At 43.5% G+C, this 15,273-nt stretch overlaps 1 protein-coding gene across 4 annotated transcripts in view; it reads left to right on the plus strand.

Moving 5' to 3' along the window:
* The window catches only part of LOC137375456 (neprilysin-like), a 203,814-nt gene that overhangs the window by 134,491 nt on the left and 54,050 nt on the right, over nucleotides 1–15,273 (plus strand). For all 4 annotated transcript variants that reach the window (XM_068042736.1, XM_068042733.1, XM_068042737.1 and 1 more), the window contains exons 12-14: nucleotides 497–590; nucleotides 1,259–1,387; nucleotides 8,830–8,928. In XM_068042736.1, coding sequence (XP_067898837.1) covers nucleotides 497–590; nucleotides 1,259–1,387; nucleotides 8,830–8,928 — 322 coding nt within the window. The remainder of the gene's footprint in view (nucleotides 1–496; nucleotides 591–1,258; nucleotides 1,388–8,829; nucleotides 8,929–15,273) is intronic.

Raw genomic sequence — 15,273 nt, forward strand, 5'->3', positions numbered from 1 at the left:
GTCTTTAAAGCAGACAGTGATATGACAAAAATGGACGCCGATCCAAAGTAGGAGATATTCGGACAGGCTTCATCAAAGTGGTCGGTTTTAAGAAGCATGTTAAAGGAGGAAGGAGAGGTGGAGAGGCTGACAGGTTCAGCAAGGGAATTCCAGAACTTAGGGCATCAATGGCTGAAGGGACAGCCACTAATGGTGAATCAGAGGAAGTGGGAGATGCACAAGAGGCCAGAGTTGAAGGGACACAGAGTGATCAGAGATTGTAGGGCTTGAGGAGATCATAGAGATAGGGAATCCAATCAGAAATTGTTGAGCATGGATGTCAATTGAGGACAGGATGCTATTGTGATGGTCATTTGTGATGCCTTGCCCAATGAAATAGTGTGCCGTTACTTGTTGTCTTAGCTCAGATGTAGAGACCAGCAACTTGAGTGAGGTATTGAACGGCTGTTGACAGTAATGAAACCGTACTGCAGTTTGCTTATGTGATTTGCTGCAGAGATATTCAAAACTACATTATATGGAGGCAAGTAATGGATCTCGTTGGTAGTCTGAGCTCTGCCTACAAGGAGACAAGAGCAGCATTCCGTAAGGTGAGTCGTATATTTCTTTTAAATACTCATGAGCCGCCCATAGCTTTTGATGAATATAATTTTTTCTTTTACACACAAGATGGTGACAGAATTGGGAAAGAAACATCAGAAACTCAGTCCACGATGCCATCTAGTGACCGGAGCCTGAAACTACACCATGACAGTTGACATTGCAAAACTGAATGGGAATTGTTGACATAGCAATTTACTGTGGCAAATTTTAACAGTGTAAAAAGTGTGACCAAAGATCATGACACCTAGAAGTAGGGTTTGTAATCAAAAAGTGAACATTCTAGCAATATTTTTAATATAAAAATGTGAGGACATTTTTGAATAGAAATATAATCAGGAGAAATGTGAAGTAGTCTGCCAATTCACTATCACTAATTTTATTCTTTCGAAGCAAATCAAAACCTATCCAGATGAGTTTAAAATGGAATATTATACTGAAAGCATTTCCCACAATTCAGTACTCTGAAAAAGGTCATCAAAAACTCACCTCTGCTCTTCAGAATCTGTTTCTAATCTGATTCTCCTCCATTGTGGGTCACTTACACAGTGCTGGTAGCCATTTTGTTGAGGTCAGTTCCAGCCTAGTGTAATCAGCCCTTGAAATGTAAATGTTTGAGCTCACCTTTCTCTTAAAATTGTTTTTTTTTTTCATATAGGCACTTTATGGCACAACATCAGAAAATGCAGTGTGGAGAAAGTGTGCAAATTATGTCAACAGCAATATGGATAAAGCTGTTGGACGACTATACGTAGACGATGCTTTTGCTGGGGAGAGCAAACAAATGGTAATATTCATCATTTTGAACATTTTAAGTGAGTTGTGAATTTTTATGCTTGTGTGCAGCAAGGGATTTGCTATTGGGAGACGTGACTGTTTTCCAACTTTTAGAACTGCTTTCTGTCCCAAGTCCCTCCATAAGGTTATTTTTCTTTCTAGAGATACAGCACTGAAACAGGCCCTTCTGCCCACCGAGTCTGTGCTGACCAAGAGCCACCCATTTATACTAACCCTACAGTAATCCCATATTCCCTACCACCTACCTACACTAGGGGCAATTTACAATGGCCAATTTACCTATCACCTGCAAGTCTTTGGCAGTGGGAGGAAACCGGAGCACCCGGCGAAAACCCACACGGTTACAGGGAAATCTTGCAAACTCCACAAGGCAGTACCCAGAATTGAACCCGGGTCCCTGAAGCTGTGAGGCTGCGGTGCTAACCACTGCGCCGCCCATTGGAAGAGGGGCCTGTACAAGTGCTGTGAGTGTGGGACCTTTTACAGACCTCTGAGTAACTTATTGCTGAAAGAAAGAACTTGCATTTCTATAGTGCCTTTAATAACCTCAGGACATTCCAAAGAATTTTACTGCTAATTAAGTACTTTTTAAGTGGAATCATTTAAGGAAACATAGAACCCAATTTGCACGCAGCAAGCTCCTACAAACAGCAACATGATAATGACTAGATAATCTGTTTTTAGTGATGTTGAATACATATTGGCCAGGGAGCCAGGGAAAACTCCCCTGTTTTACTTAAAAATAGTGAGATGGAATTGTTCATGCCCACCTAAAAGGGCAGATGCAACCTTGGTTTAACTTCTCAATTGAAAGGTGGCATTTCCGACAGCACGGCATGCCTTCAGTACTGCACTGGAGTATCAGCCTGCCTTCTGTATTCAAGGCTGGAATTTTACTTTGGGTGGGAGGCCACACCCACCGGCTGAAAAGTCAGTGGTGAGCCCTCCTCTACCAGGCGTGGGGAGCCAGGCTGGGACTTTTCGCTCCCCAGGCCCTTAATTGGTCTTGGGCGGGAAGTCCTGCCTAATGGAGCTGCTGGCCAATCAGTGGGCCAGCAGCTATTCGAGAGGTGGCTGCTGCTGGGAAGACACCCAGCCATTGCATGCAAGGTGAAGGACGGCCCTGGAACTATGTAAGTTTTTAGGGACTCGCCGGGGTTCCTGAGGCCTTTGCCATCCGGCTGCTGAAGGTAAACTACTTGCGGCAGTGGGAGGAGGCCCTTAAATGCTAGTTAATTGGCCACTTAAGGGCCTTGATTGTCCTGGGGTGGGTGGGCTGTTTCTTGCTGCCGGCCCGTGTAAAGTTGCAGTGGGAGCAGGAGGGAGTTTTCCAGGTTAAAAAATGAATTGAGGAATTTCAGCAAAAATGTTGCTAAAACAAACAAGCAAAGCTACACAGTTATTGAAGGAACACTGAATGGTGATAATTTAACAGCTGTACAGCCTGAACTTGAAGAATCACTGCTCTTTTCAAATGTGTCCTTTTTATTTCTTATTAACTAACTGCAATGTTAGGAATGAAAGTGTAATTGGACAGAACAAACAAGATAGTTTTACAGGCACCGTACTGTCTGTGTGAACTGCAAAGATGCAAACAGACCTTCAGGCAGACATGTATTTCAAAAACTGGCTGGACATCGTAGGTGCATTTGAAAGAAGAGAAAGCACATCAACGATTTCAATAATGCTTTAGCAAACCGCAAATTAATAATTGATGGTATCTTCATAATAGGCCATACAGTGAGTTAAAACGTAGCTGTATTTTTATCAAAAATAAAATGCCTGTCTGTCAGCGAATGGGAGGACACAGCATCAACAGAGCATATTTATCAAAGTACACCAAGGTACAAACTTAGTTCCTATCAGATAAACTGTGTGCCAGTCTCATAATATTTGAAGCAAATGTTCTCCCAAGCATTTATCTTTAGATGCTTTCCCCTTGCCTTTAAGCTAATGGATCTCATTAAGTCCGACCTTTCTAATGTAACTTGGGCTCGAAATATGGTCAATTTGAATTGAACCAGTATAATCAATGAAAGTTACGAGACTGCACTCCTATTGTTTAGCCTCACACAGAGGAGGAGAAATCAAATCGTGAGGTGTGGTCGCCATTATGTCTGATTCGAGCACTCCCAATTTAAAATCATTAAAATTGGTGGACTAGATTTTCTGCTCATTTCTCACCCCAACCCCACCAGTTCTTTGGTAGATTTGGGATCACTCAGGGCATTAACATACAAAGAACTTTTTTATAGTGTCTTCTGCTTTAACTTATTAATCATGTACTGTATTGCCAAAAGTTAAAATTACCTCCTTTCAAATACATTTAGAACAGAGGCTGGACTCTACTGGGTTATTGAATACCACAGTGTGTCAGGTGTGCTTCACTTGGTAGCATGCTTGCCTCTGAATTAGAAGATTGTGGTTCCAGGAGGGAGTACTGACCTGTCAGAGATGCTGTCTTTTGGATGAGATGTCAAACTAAAGCCTTATCTGCCCTCTCTGGTGGACATACAAGATCCCATGGCACTATTTTGTAGAAGAGCAGGGGAGTTGTCCTTGTCAATCCCTCAATCAGCATCACAAAAACAGATTATCTGGTCATCATCGCTTTGCTGTTTGTGGGAGCTTGCTGTGTGCAAATTTCCTGCTGTATTTCTCACATTGCAAGAATGACTACACTTCAAAAGTACTTCATTGACTGAAAAGTGCTTTGAGGCATCTGATGGTCATGAGAAATGCTATAGAAATGCAAGTCTTTTTTTTCCTTTTATGATATTGCATATTATGAATGAACATACCTGATATTTACCAGGTATGTCCAGTCAACAAAAAGCAGGACAAATCCAACCTAGCCGATTACCGCCCCATCAGTCTACTCTTGATCATCAGCAAAGTGATGGAAGGTGCCGTCAACAGTGCTATCAAGCGGCACTCAGCAATGACGTCCTCACTGATGCTCAGGTTGGGTTCCACCAGGGTTACTCAGCTCCTGACCTCATTACAACCTTCATCCAAGCATAGGCAAAAGAGCTGAACTCAAGGGATTAGATGAGAGTGACTGCCCTTGACATCAAGGCAGCATTTGACCAAGTATGGCATCAAAGAGCCCTAGCAAAACTGGAGTCAATGGGAATCAAGGGACAATCTCTCTGCTAGTTGGAGTCATACATAGCACAAAGGAAGATGATTGTGGTTGTTGAAGGTCAATCATCTCAGTCCCAGGACATTGCTGCAGAGATCCTCAGGGTAGTGTCCTAGGCCCAATCATCTTCAGCTGCTTCATCAATGACCTTCCCTCCATAAGGTCAGAGGTGGGGTTGTTCAGCATCATTTGTGACTCCTCAGATAGTGAAGTAGTCCGTGTAGAAATGCAGCAAGACCTGGACAACATTCAGGTTTGGGCTGTTAAGTGGCAAGTTGCTTTCAGACTACATAAGTGCCAATCAATGACCATCTCCAACAAGAAAAAATCCAACCATCTCCCATTCACATTCAATGGCATTACCATTGCTGAATCCCCCACCATCAACATCCTGGGGGTTACCATTGATCAGAACTGAACTGGACCAGCTATATAAATACTGTGGCTATGAGCAGGTGAGAGACTGGGAATTCTGCAATGAGTAACTCACCTCCAGACTCCCCAAAGTCTGGCCACCATCTACAAGGTACAAGTCAGGAGTGTGATGGAATACTCTCCACTTGTCTGGATGAGTGCAGCTCCAACAACACTCAGGAAGCTCAACACAGGAAGCTCAGGACAAAGCAGCCCACTTGATTGGCATCCCATCCACCACCTTCAACATTCATTCCCTCCACCACCGATGTACAGTGGCAGCAGTGTGCACCATCTGTAAGATGCACTGCAGCAACTCACCAGGGCTTCTTTGGCAACACCTTCCAAACCCACAACCTCTACCACCTAGAAGGACAAGGTCAACAGATGCATGGGAATACCACCACCTGCAAGTTCCCTTCCAAGCCACACACCATCCTGACTAGGAACTACATTGCTGTTCCTTCACAGTCACTGGGCCAAACTCCTGGAACTCCCTTCCTAACAGCACTGTTGGTGTACCTACACCACATGGATTGCAGCGCTTCAAGAAAGTGGCTCACCACTACCTTCTCAAGCGCAATTAGAGATGGGCAATAAATGCTGGCCTAGCCAGCGATGCCCACATCCTGAGAAAGAATTTTTAAAAATCCTAGGAACATCGGAGCAGGATTAGGCCCTACAGATATATTAGTTTCATTCTTTAGTGGTTCCAATCTCACCAGAGGCTAAATGTCCTCCAGCATTTCCTGATCTAGAGCTCTCATCATTTCCACCTTTGCCCAAGTCAACCTTCTTTCCATGAACCGCGAGTGTACGTCCAATAATGGACCTGTCTGCCGATAGATATAACAGTTTATCCTTCATGTCAAAGGTGTCTTCACCATTTCCATTAGCCTCCACATTGCCAAAATTGCCACCTTGTCTTTTTTGGTCATCTGGTCCACCATGACTCTTTACAAAAGGGCCATAGTAAGGTTCTGTACTGATACAGCCATTTGTATTATTTCCAAAAGCATGAACTTGGAACACCTGTTTTTCAGGAGTCAATCCTGGGATGCTTCTTTTTACAGTCACAGATCCAACTTCAGCTTGCTCAAAATGATGGTTCCAGTCACATCACAGCTTCCCTTCAAACACACATGCAGCTTTCATAATCGCAAATTGTCTAACCCTGTTCTAACCCCAACTCAAGCTTGTTCCGCCATTCAGTTGGATGATGGTTGATCAGTATCTTTATTCCATTTACCCTCCTTGGTTCCATAACCTTAATACCCTTGCCTAAGAAAAGTCAAATGATCACAGTTTTGAAATATTTAATTAATCCGCAGTCTCAACAGCTTTTTCATGATGAGAGTTCCAGATTTCTACAACCCTTTGTGTGAAGAAGTGCTTCTTGATATTTACCCTGTGTGGCCTAGCTCCAATTTTAAGGTTATGCCCCTTGTTCTGGGCTCTGCCACCAGAGGAAATAGTTTCTCTCTATCTACCGTAAGTGTCTTTTGTAACACATTCCATTTATTTCATTAGTGAGAAGAGTGCAGCCTTCATTTTCTCCATGATTTCAGATGAACTAGTTCCTGGAGCAAAAATGGACTTGAACTTTACCCAAAGCATTCTTTGTGCAAAGATTCAGGCAACAGAAATATTTACTGGCAATTCAGCTCAAAGTCAGTATGTCCCACATGACTTTCCATTTGCTCCGCTCTGCTAATGCTTGGAGCATTACTTTGTAAAATCTATCCCTACATTATAACATAGAAACATTGAAAATAGGAGCAGGAGTAGGCCATTCAGCCCTTCGAGCCTGCTCCGCCATTCATTATGATCATGGCTGATCATCCAACTCAGTAACTTGTTCCCGCTTTCGCCCCATACCCTTTGATCACTTTAGACCCAAGAGCTATATCTAACTCCTTCTTGAAAACAAACAATGTTTTGGCCTCAGCTGCTTTCTGTGGTAGCGAATTCCACAGGCTCACCACTCTCTGCGTGAAGAAATTTCTCCTCATCTCAGTCCTGAATGGTTTACCCCGTATCCTTAGACTATGACCCCTGGTTCTGGACTCCTCAACCATTGGGAACATCCTTCCTGCATCTACCCTGTCAAGTCCTGTTAGAATTTTATAGGTTTCTATGAGATCCCCCCTCACTCTTCTGAACTCCACCGAATATAATCCTAACCGACTCAATCTCTCCTCATACGTCAGTCCCGCCATCCCAGGAATCAGTCTGTAAGCTTTCGCTGCACTCCCTCTATAGCAAGAACATCCTTCCTCAGTTAAGGAGACCAAAACTGCACACAATATTCCACGTGTGGCCTCACCAAGGCCCTGTATAATTGCAGCAAGACATCTCTGCTTCTGTACTCGAATCCTCTCGCTATGAAGGCCAACATACCATTTGCCTTTTTTACCGCCTGTTGCACCTGCATGCTTACCTTCAGCGATTGGTGTATGAGAACACCCAGGTCACGCTGCATATTCCCCCCTCTCAGTTTATAGCCATTCAGATAATCTGCCTTCCTGTTTTTGCTACCAAAGTGGATAACCTCACATTTATCTGCATTATACTGCATCTGCCATGCATTAGCCCACTCACTCAGCTTGTCCAAATCACCCTGAAGCCTCTCTGCATCCTCCTCACAACTCATCCTCCCACCCAGTTTTGTGTCATCTGCAAATTTGGAGATATTACATTTAGTTCCCTCATCGAAATCATTAATGTATATTGTGAATAGCTGGGGTCCTAGCACCGATCCCTGCGGTACCCCACTAGTCAATGCCTGCCATTCGGAAAAAGACCCATTTATCCCTACTCTTTGTTTCCTGTCTGCCAACCAATTTTCTATCCATCGCAATACACTACCCATAATCCCATGCGCTTTAATTTTACATTCTAATCTCTTATGTGGGACTTTGTCAAAAGCCTTCTGAAAGTCCAAATAAACCACATCCTCTGGCTTCCCCTCATCAACCTTGCTAGTTACATCCTCGAAGAATTGTAGTAGATTTGTCAAGCATGATTTCCCTTTCATAAATCCATGCTGCCTCTGCCCAATTCTACCACTGTTCTCCAAGTGCTCTGCTATAAAATCTTTGATAATGGACTCTAGAATTTTCCCCACTACCGACATCAGGCTGACTGGTCTCTAATTCCCTGTTTTCTCTCTACCTCCCTTTTTAAATAGTGGGGTTACATTAGCTACCCTCCAATCTGTAGGAACTGTTCCTGAGTCTATAGAATCTTGGAAGATGACCACCAATGCTTCCACTATTTCTAGGGCCACTTCCTTAAGTAGTCTGGGATGCATACCATCAGGCCCCGGGGATTTATCAGCCTTCATTCCCATCAATTTCCCCAACACCATTTCTTTGATTTCCTTCAGTTACTCTCTCTCTCTAAGCCCTGTGTTCCCCAACATTCCTGGTATGATATTTGTGTCCTCCTTTGTGAAGACAAATAAGCATTTTCTCGTCCTCTCAATCTCTGATCATAGAATCATATGGCACAGAAGGCGGCCATTTGGGACATCATGCTTGTGTTGGCTCTTCGAAAGAGCTTTGCTCTTTCCTTGTAATCCTTTTCAAGTATTTATCCACTTCCCTTTTGAATGTTACGCCACCCTTAAAGGCAATGTAGTCTAGATCATAACAAGATCGTGTAAAAATCTTCCCATCTCCCCCTGGATTTTCAGTCAACTTCCTTAAGCCTGTGTCCTCTGATTACTGACCCTCTTGCTAGTGGAAACAGTTTTTCCTTCACTAATCAGTTACACTTAATGTTTAATTTGATGATGTTCAGTGTTCCCATTTATTCTCACCTTTGTCCCACCTGACTTCAATGAACCTTTTGTCCACTCCTTCTTCCAGGTTGAAGAACTGATTGAGCAGATCCGTGAAGTTTTCGTCCAGAATTTACATGAGCTCAGCTGGATGGACCAGGAAACCAAAAGGAAAGCAGAAGATAAAGTAAGATGATATAGTCACCTGTTCCATTGAGATTTTCAAAATTTTAAAAGGATTTTTTCATTTTTATTTATTTATTCACAGGATTTATTCACTGGCAAGGCCAGCATTTATTGCCGATCATTAATTGCCCTCGAGAAGATAGTGGTGAGCTACCTCCTCAAACCGCAGCAGTCCAAGTGCTGTAGGTACACCCACAGTGCTGTTAGAGAGGAAGTTCCTGGATATTGACCCAGTGACGATGCCAGTTGCTATATTTGATATTGGGGATTAGTCGATTACAGTGCCACAAACCGCACACTATATGCCATTAAATAGCGAGATATGGAGTTCTTACCAGCATGCAATAATATTTTTTCAAATAGTAGATAGTGGAATAAAGAGTGTTATGATATGGAAATGTTGATTATAAGTTTATGAGGATAAATAATATTGAATGGCCTCTTGTTTTTATTATACTCCTATCAAGAGTTCCGGTTTGGAGACTGGAGGGCACAAATTCTCAGATCCTTTAAGTGACAACTGGAAACTCTGAGGCGAGTAGCTGGAGATTCCTTTTTAGTATGAATGGGCTAACCTAAGATGAATGGCCCTATTCATCCATATCCACTTCTGATCTTATAAAAAGAAGAGGAGCCTAAGTTATTTTTCCAAGCCCAGTAGCTACAAAGGCAATCACATTATTACAGAACATTTATTTAGTGAAGGGAAGCAGCATTTGCAAATGGTTTTGTGCAATTCACAGGGAGCGTGAGATCCTTTTCTTAGAGTTATACAGTACAGGGGGAGGCCATTCGTCCCATTGTGGTTGTGCCAGCTCTTAGACAGAGTGATCGAATTAGTCCCACTCCCCGGCTCTTTCCCCATAGCCCTGCAATTTTTTTTCCTTTCAAGTACATATCCAATTCTCATGTGAAAGATATTATTGAATCCGCTTCTATCACACTTGCAGGCAGCGCATTCCAGATCATTTCATCTAGCCACGTTAAAAAAAATAAAATTCGCCTCATTTCGTGTTTGGTTCTTTTGCCAATTACCTTAAAAATCCAATTCGTTTTCCTAATGTCCAACTGACATAAAACAAGGGAAAGTTACAAAGTGTAGGCCTACACTAGTATCCATAGAGCAAGAGGGGCTTATTAACACTGTCATTTGGAATTAACTTGTGCAATATTAGATTAGATTAGATTAGATTAGAGATACAGCACTGAAACAGGCCCTTCGGCCCACCGAGTCTGTGCCGAACATCAACCACCCATTTATACTAATCCTACACTAATCCCATATTCCCAACAAACATCCCCACCTGTCCCTATATTTCCCTACCACCTACCTATACTGGTGACAATTTATAATGGCCAATTTACCTATCAACCTGCAAGTCTTTTGGCTTGTGGGAGGAAACCGGAGCACCCGGAGAAAACCCACGCAGACACAGGGAGAACTTGCAAACTCCACACAGGCAGTACCCGGAATCGAACCCGGGTCCCTGGAGCTGTGAGGCTGCGGTGCTAACCACTGCGCCACTGTGCCGCCCCTAACCTTGGCTCCCATTGATACAGGACCTCAAAAGAAAACAATGTAACTCGCCTGAAACTTCAGAGCCCCTACTGAAACACACTGTACATCCTACAAACCGTCGACAGCCTCATCTTCCAATGGTGCCCATCCTGGTTCACTGCGAACATCACCAATCACAACCTGGTAACTGACCTGAGTGGTGAAGCCCCAGGTTTCAACCTCCCACGGAAAATCTGGACAATCCTCAACTGCATGAGGATGGGCCTTCTGTAGGAGTTTTCTCTTTCTTGAACTTTCTCATACTCTTGAGTCTTCAATCCTGGCATTAATTGTTGAGGTAATACTGGAAGCTGTGTTCTTAACTTCCTTCTCATTTGTAACTCTGCCGGTGATAATCCCCGCAGCAGTGGCATTGAACAATAAACGAGGAGTGAGATAGGAAGATCTTCATTTTTCTTGAGTAAAGATTTTATGGTCCTTGCACCTTGTTCTGCCCCACTGTGGATACCTCAGTGAGCTCGTAAGATGCTAAAAGCCCATCTTCACAGCAAACTGGGTAAAACATTCATTCTCGAACTGTGGTCCATTGTCTGATAATATTTCATCTGGAATCTCACGTGTCATGAAGATGTCCATAAGGATTCTGATAACTACCTCGGTGGTTTCCTAGAATTTAAATGTCTGACTTCTATCCACCTGGAAAAGTAGTTGATAATGATGATATATGACTTCCCACCAAACATGAATAAACCCATGCCCAGCCTTTGCCAAGGTGTATTTGGAAATTGGGTAGTCAACAGCGGTTCACGCTGTTCTGGCTTCTGTATCACGCATGTCTGACAGTTGTTCATCATGGTCTTGATATCCTTAGATATCCTAGGCCACCATACCGAAGATTGTGCCCTCGCTCTGCATTTGGTTACACCCAAATGTCCTTGGTGTAATCGATCTAAGATATTGGATCTCATTGAAGTAGAAATAACAATTCTGTCATTGTAAACTACTACGTCATCATTTATGGTAAAGTATTTCCTATACTCATGGAACATCTTCATTGTTCTCCCTCCTGGACTTTCTTGTGGTCACCCATGTGTACAATATTGCCTAAAGCGAATGCACTCTTCGTCATTCTTCTGTGCTTGTCATATTTCTCACAACTTCTGTGTGTTTGCTGGCCACCTTTGTGCTGTGTGTTGTGAGTATGGCTCTACGTCACCTATGAAGTTCGCATCTTCCCGTGATGGATGATCTACGGTTGCCCTCGATAACACATCGGCTGGCGATTGGAAGGAATTGTTTACCTTTGTTTGCTTGACTTCGGCTACCATTTCAATCAACTGCCATTTCAAGCATGCATTCCTGCTCAGTAAAGAAAATTCTTGATTGTTTAAGACATATAAGGTCTCTACCAGTTGTCTGCCTCTATGCTGAAGAGTTGCTTGGAGTTTGCCTTTTGCTCGCAGTTGTGTCCCACCTGGACCATGCAACTGTATATCTGTCGCTTGCAGATAATGTCTCTTCACCCAAGGCTCTTGGTCAGACAATACCATGATGCTAGTCCCTGTGTCAAGCTTAAAATTCGTGCAGTGTTCATTTGTGTAGATGCCTGCTGTCGAGAAATCATGGTCTGGATTCCTGATTTCTCCCAAGAGGGGAGGAATTGTGAAGGGAATTGAATACAAAAGTAGGGAGGTTATGCTTCAGCTATTCAGGGCATTGGCGAGATCATATCTGGAGTACTGTGTACAGTATTGGTCTCCTTGTTTAAAGAAGGATGTAAGTGCTTTGGAAGCAATTCAGAGAAGGTTTTCTGGAATAAATCCTGGAATGAGCATGTTGTCTTATGAGGAAAGCTTGGGTAGGCTAGGCTTGTATCCGCTGGAGTTTAGAAGAGTAAGAGGCGACTTGATTGAAACATACGAGCTTCTGAGGGGTCCTGACAGGGAGGACGTGGGAAGGAAGTTTCCCCTTGGGGGAGAATCTAGAACTCGGGGTCACTATTTAAAAATAAGGGGTCGCCCATTTAAGACAGAGATGAGGAGAAATTTTTTCTCTTAGTGGGTCTTTGGAACTCTCTTCCTCAAAAGGCGGTGGAAGCAGAGTCTTTTAATATTTTTAAGGTAGAGGTAGATCGGTTCTTGATAAGCAAAGGGGTGAAAGGTTATTGAGGGTAGGCGGGAATGTGGAGTCGAGGTTACAATCAGATCAGCCATGATCTTATTAAATGATGGAGCAGGCTCGAGAGGCCGAGTGGCCTACTCCTGCTCCTAATTCGTATGTTCATATGTAACTCTCCTGGTTCTTTCTCTTATGGGTACTGCTGTACTTGATTCACTGCTCTTTGCGAGGAGGTCTTCTGTTTTGTACCCTTAAGTACAGAAATGCTGCTGTGACACATCTTCCCATAGTGTCCAGTTTTGCCACACTTAAAACACTCAGCTTTTCTTGCTGGGCACTGCTCTTGTCTGTGGGTCTTCTTGGCTCCACAATGTTGGCAAGGTTTTCCGACTTCATGTGCCTTCTCACCTGTGTTTTTTCTGTTCCTCAAAGTGTTTCCCTGGCTTTGATATAAACAGTTGGATGGGCATTGTACACTTCCTCATCCACGGTTTGTCTTCAGCTGATAGGATGTCCCTATTCTGCTTGTGAACTTCAGCCTGTCTTACAGTTCGAGTGGTCTTTTCCAGTGTAAGGTCTTCCTTGGATTGCAACAGGTTTGATGAGGATTCATCCACTATGCCGATGACTATCCAGTCTCTGATTAGTTCTGCCTTTAATTCACCGTATTCGCAACCTTCTGCCAATCTATACAGGGCATTACTATAGGAGTCTACAGATTCACTAATCATCTGCGCCCACTTATTAAATTTGGCTCCTTTCAATATTTTATTGGTACAGAGATTAAAATATTTATCAAAGGCTTGGAGTACCTCTTCGAATTTTTCGATAGACAATTACGTCGTCTGCTATCGCTCCTACTGAATACAGGAGGGTGTTCACTTGCTCCACTTCAGACTTGGTCTGGAGTTGAGAAGTAATTCTGAACTTTAAGAACCTTTTTTTCCATACTAGCCAATTTTGGACCTGATTGGGACATTATCTGGAAACTCTGAGGCATTCCCAATTTTGGATACATATTGCTTCCTTTTGTTTGATAGGCTTTGCTAGGGTTTAATTTTAATTTTTTTAGGCATGGCTTAATGTGTTCACGCTCTGTTCAGGGCTTTCCCGCACTCCCAAACCTTTCCCACGCTTTCCGATGATTACCGTGATTTTTCTCCTCGGCGAGGCTGAGAAATGGCTGCCGATTGTACTCGCCTCCCTAGTCACCGATTTGACCGAGATCGTGTTCTGCACACGATTTTTTTTGCCAGTGCGTCATTTAAATAAATGGCCAGTTTCCCAGTCTCACTGATCCTGGATCGTCGCCCAGCATGAAGACTTGAACCCCACTGCTGAATGTGCTGGAAATACGACGCAGAGCCTCACGCTGCTATGGTGTGATCTGAGAGGCTGCAGAGCTCTTCACAGACTCTTCTGTCAGTTAATTTTTCTTACTGTACCAGGCCAGTATTTAACTTTCTCTGTTGTTCCCTTGGTGTTTCTTCCAAAGGTAAGGAAATCTTCAAATTCTCCTGGTCGCTTTCACCGTTGCCACCATATTGTTTTGCTGGGTTTGTATTAGCAGCGTTGTAGGGCATTCCAGAGAAAGTCTTGGACTCCGATTAGGTTAACTAACAACTCTGTTATTTACAGTTACTATATACACTCTCAGCAAGCACCTAAGCTTGCCCCTCTTCATTGCTTTCATTGATCTCACCAAAGCCTTTGACCTCATCAGCAGACGTGGTCTCTTCAGATTACTAGAAAAGATTGGATGCCCACCAAAGCTACTAAGTATCATCACCTCATTCCATGACAATATGAAAGGCACAATTCAACATGGTGGCTCCTTATCAGACCCCTTTCCTATCCTGAGTGGCGTGAAACAGGGCTGTGTTCTCGCACCCACACTTTTTGGGATTTTCTTCTCCCTACTGCTTTCACATGCGTTCAAGTCCTCTGAAGAAGGAATTTTCCTCCACACAAGATCAGGGGGCAGGTTGTTCAACCTTGCCTGTCTAAGAGCGAAGTCCAAAGTACGGAAAGTCCTCATCAGGGAACTCCTCTTTGCTGACGATGCTGCTTTAACATCTCACACTAAAGAGTGCCTGCAGAGTCTCATCGACAGGTTTGCGGCTGCCTGCAATGAATTTGGCCTAACCATCAGCCTCAAGAAAACGAACATCATGGGGCAGGACATCAGAAATGCTCCATCCATCAATATTGGCGACCACACTCTGGAAGTGGTTCAAGAGTTCACCTACCTAGGCTCAACTATCACCAGTAACCTGTCTCTAGATGCAGAAATCAACAAGCGCATGGGAAAGGCTTCCACTGCTATGTCCAGACTGGCCAAGAGAGTGTGGGAAAATGGCGCACTGACACGGAACACAAAAGTCCGAGTCTATCAAGCCTGTGTCCTCAGTACCTTGCTCTACGGCAGCGAGGCCTGGACAACGTATGTCAGCCAAAAGCGATGTCTCAATTCATTCCATCTTCGCTGCCTCCAGAGAATACTTGGCATCAGGTGGCAGGACCGTATCTCCAACACAGAAATCCTCGAGGCGGCCAACATCATGACCTTTTGTCATGAAGACCCCACCTGCCAAGAATGAGGCATATTAATTTTGTCATATGAACATTAATCTTAAATTGTTGCTGGACTGGAAAGATAACTTTTTTAAAGAAATCACAGCAGTGGCTGAAAACATTTTTTTGCAGACT

This window comes from Heterodontus francisci, chromosome 11 (genome assembly GCF_036365525.1).
Source record: "Heterodontus francisci isolate sHetFra1 chromosome 11, sHetFra1.hap1, whole genome shotgun sequence".
Lineage (NCBI taxonomy): Eukaryota > Metazoa > Chordata > Chondrichthyes > Heterodontiformes > Heterodontidae > Heterodontus > Heterodontus francisci.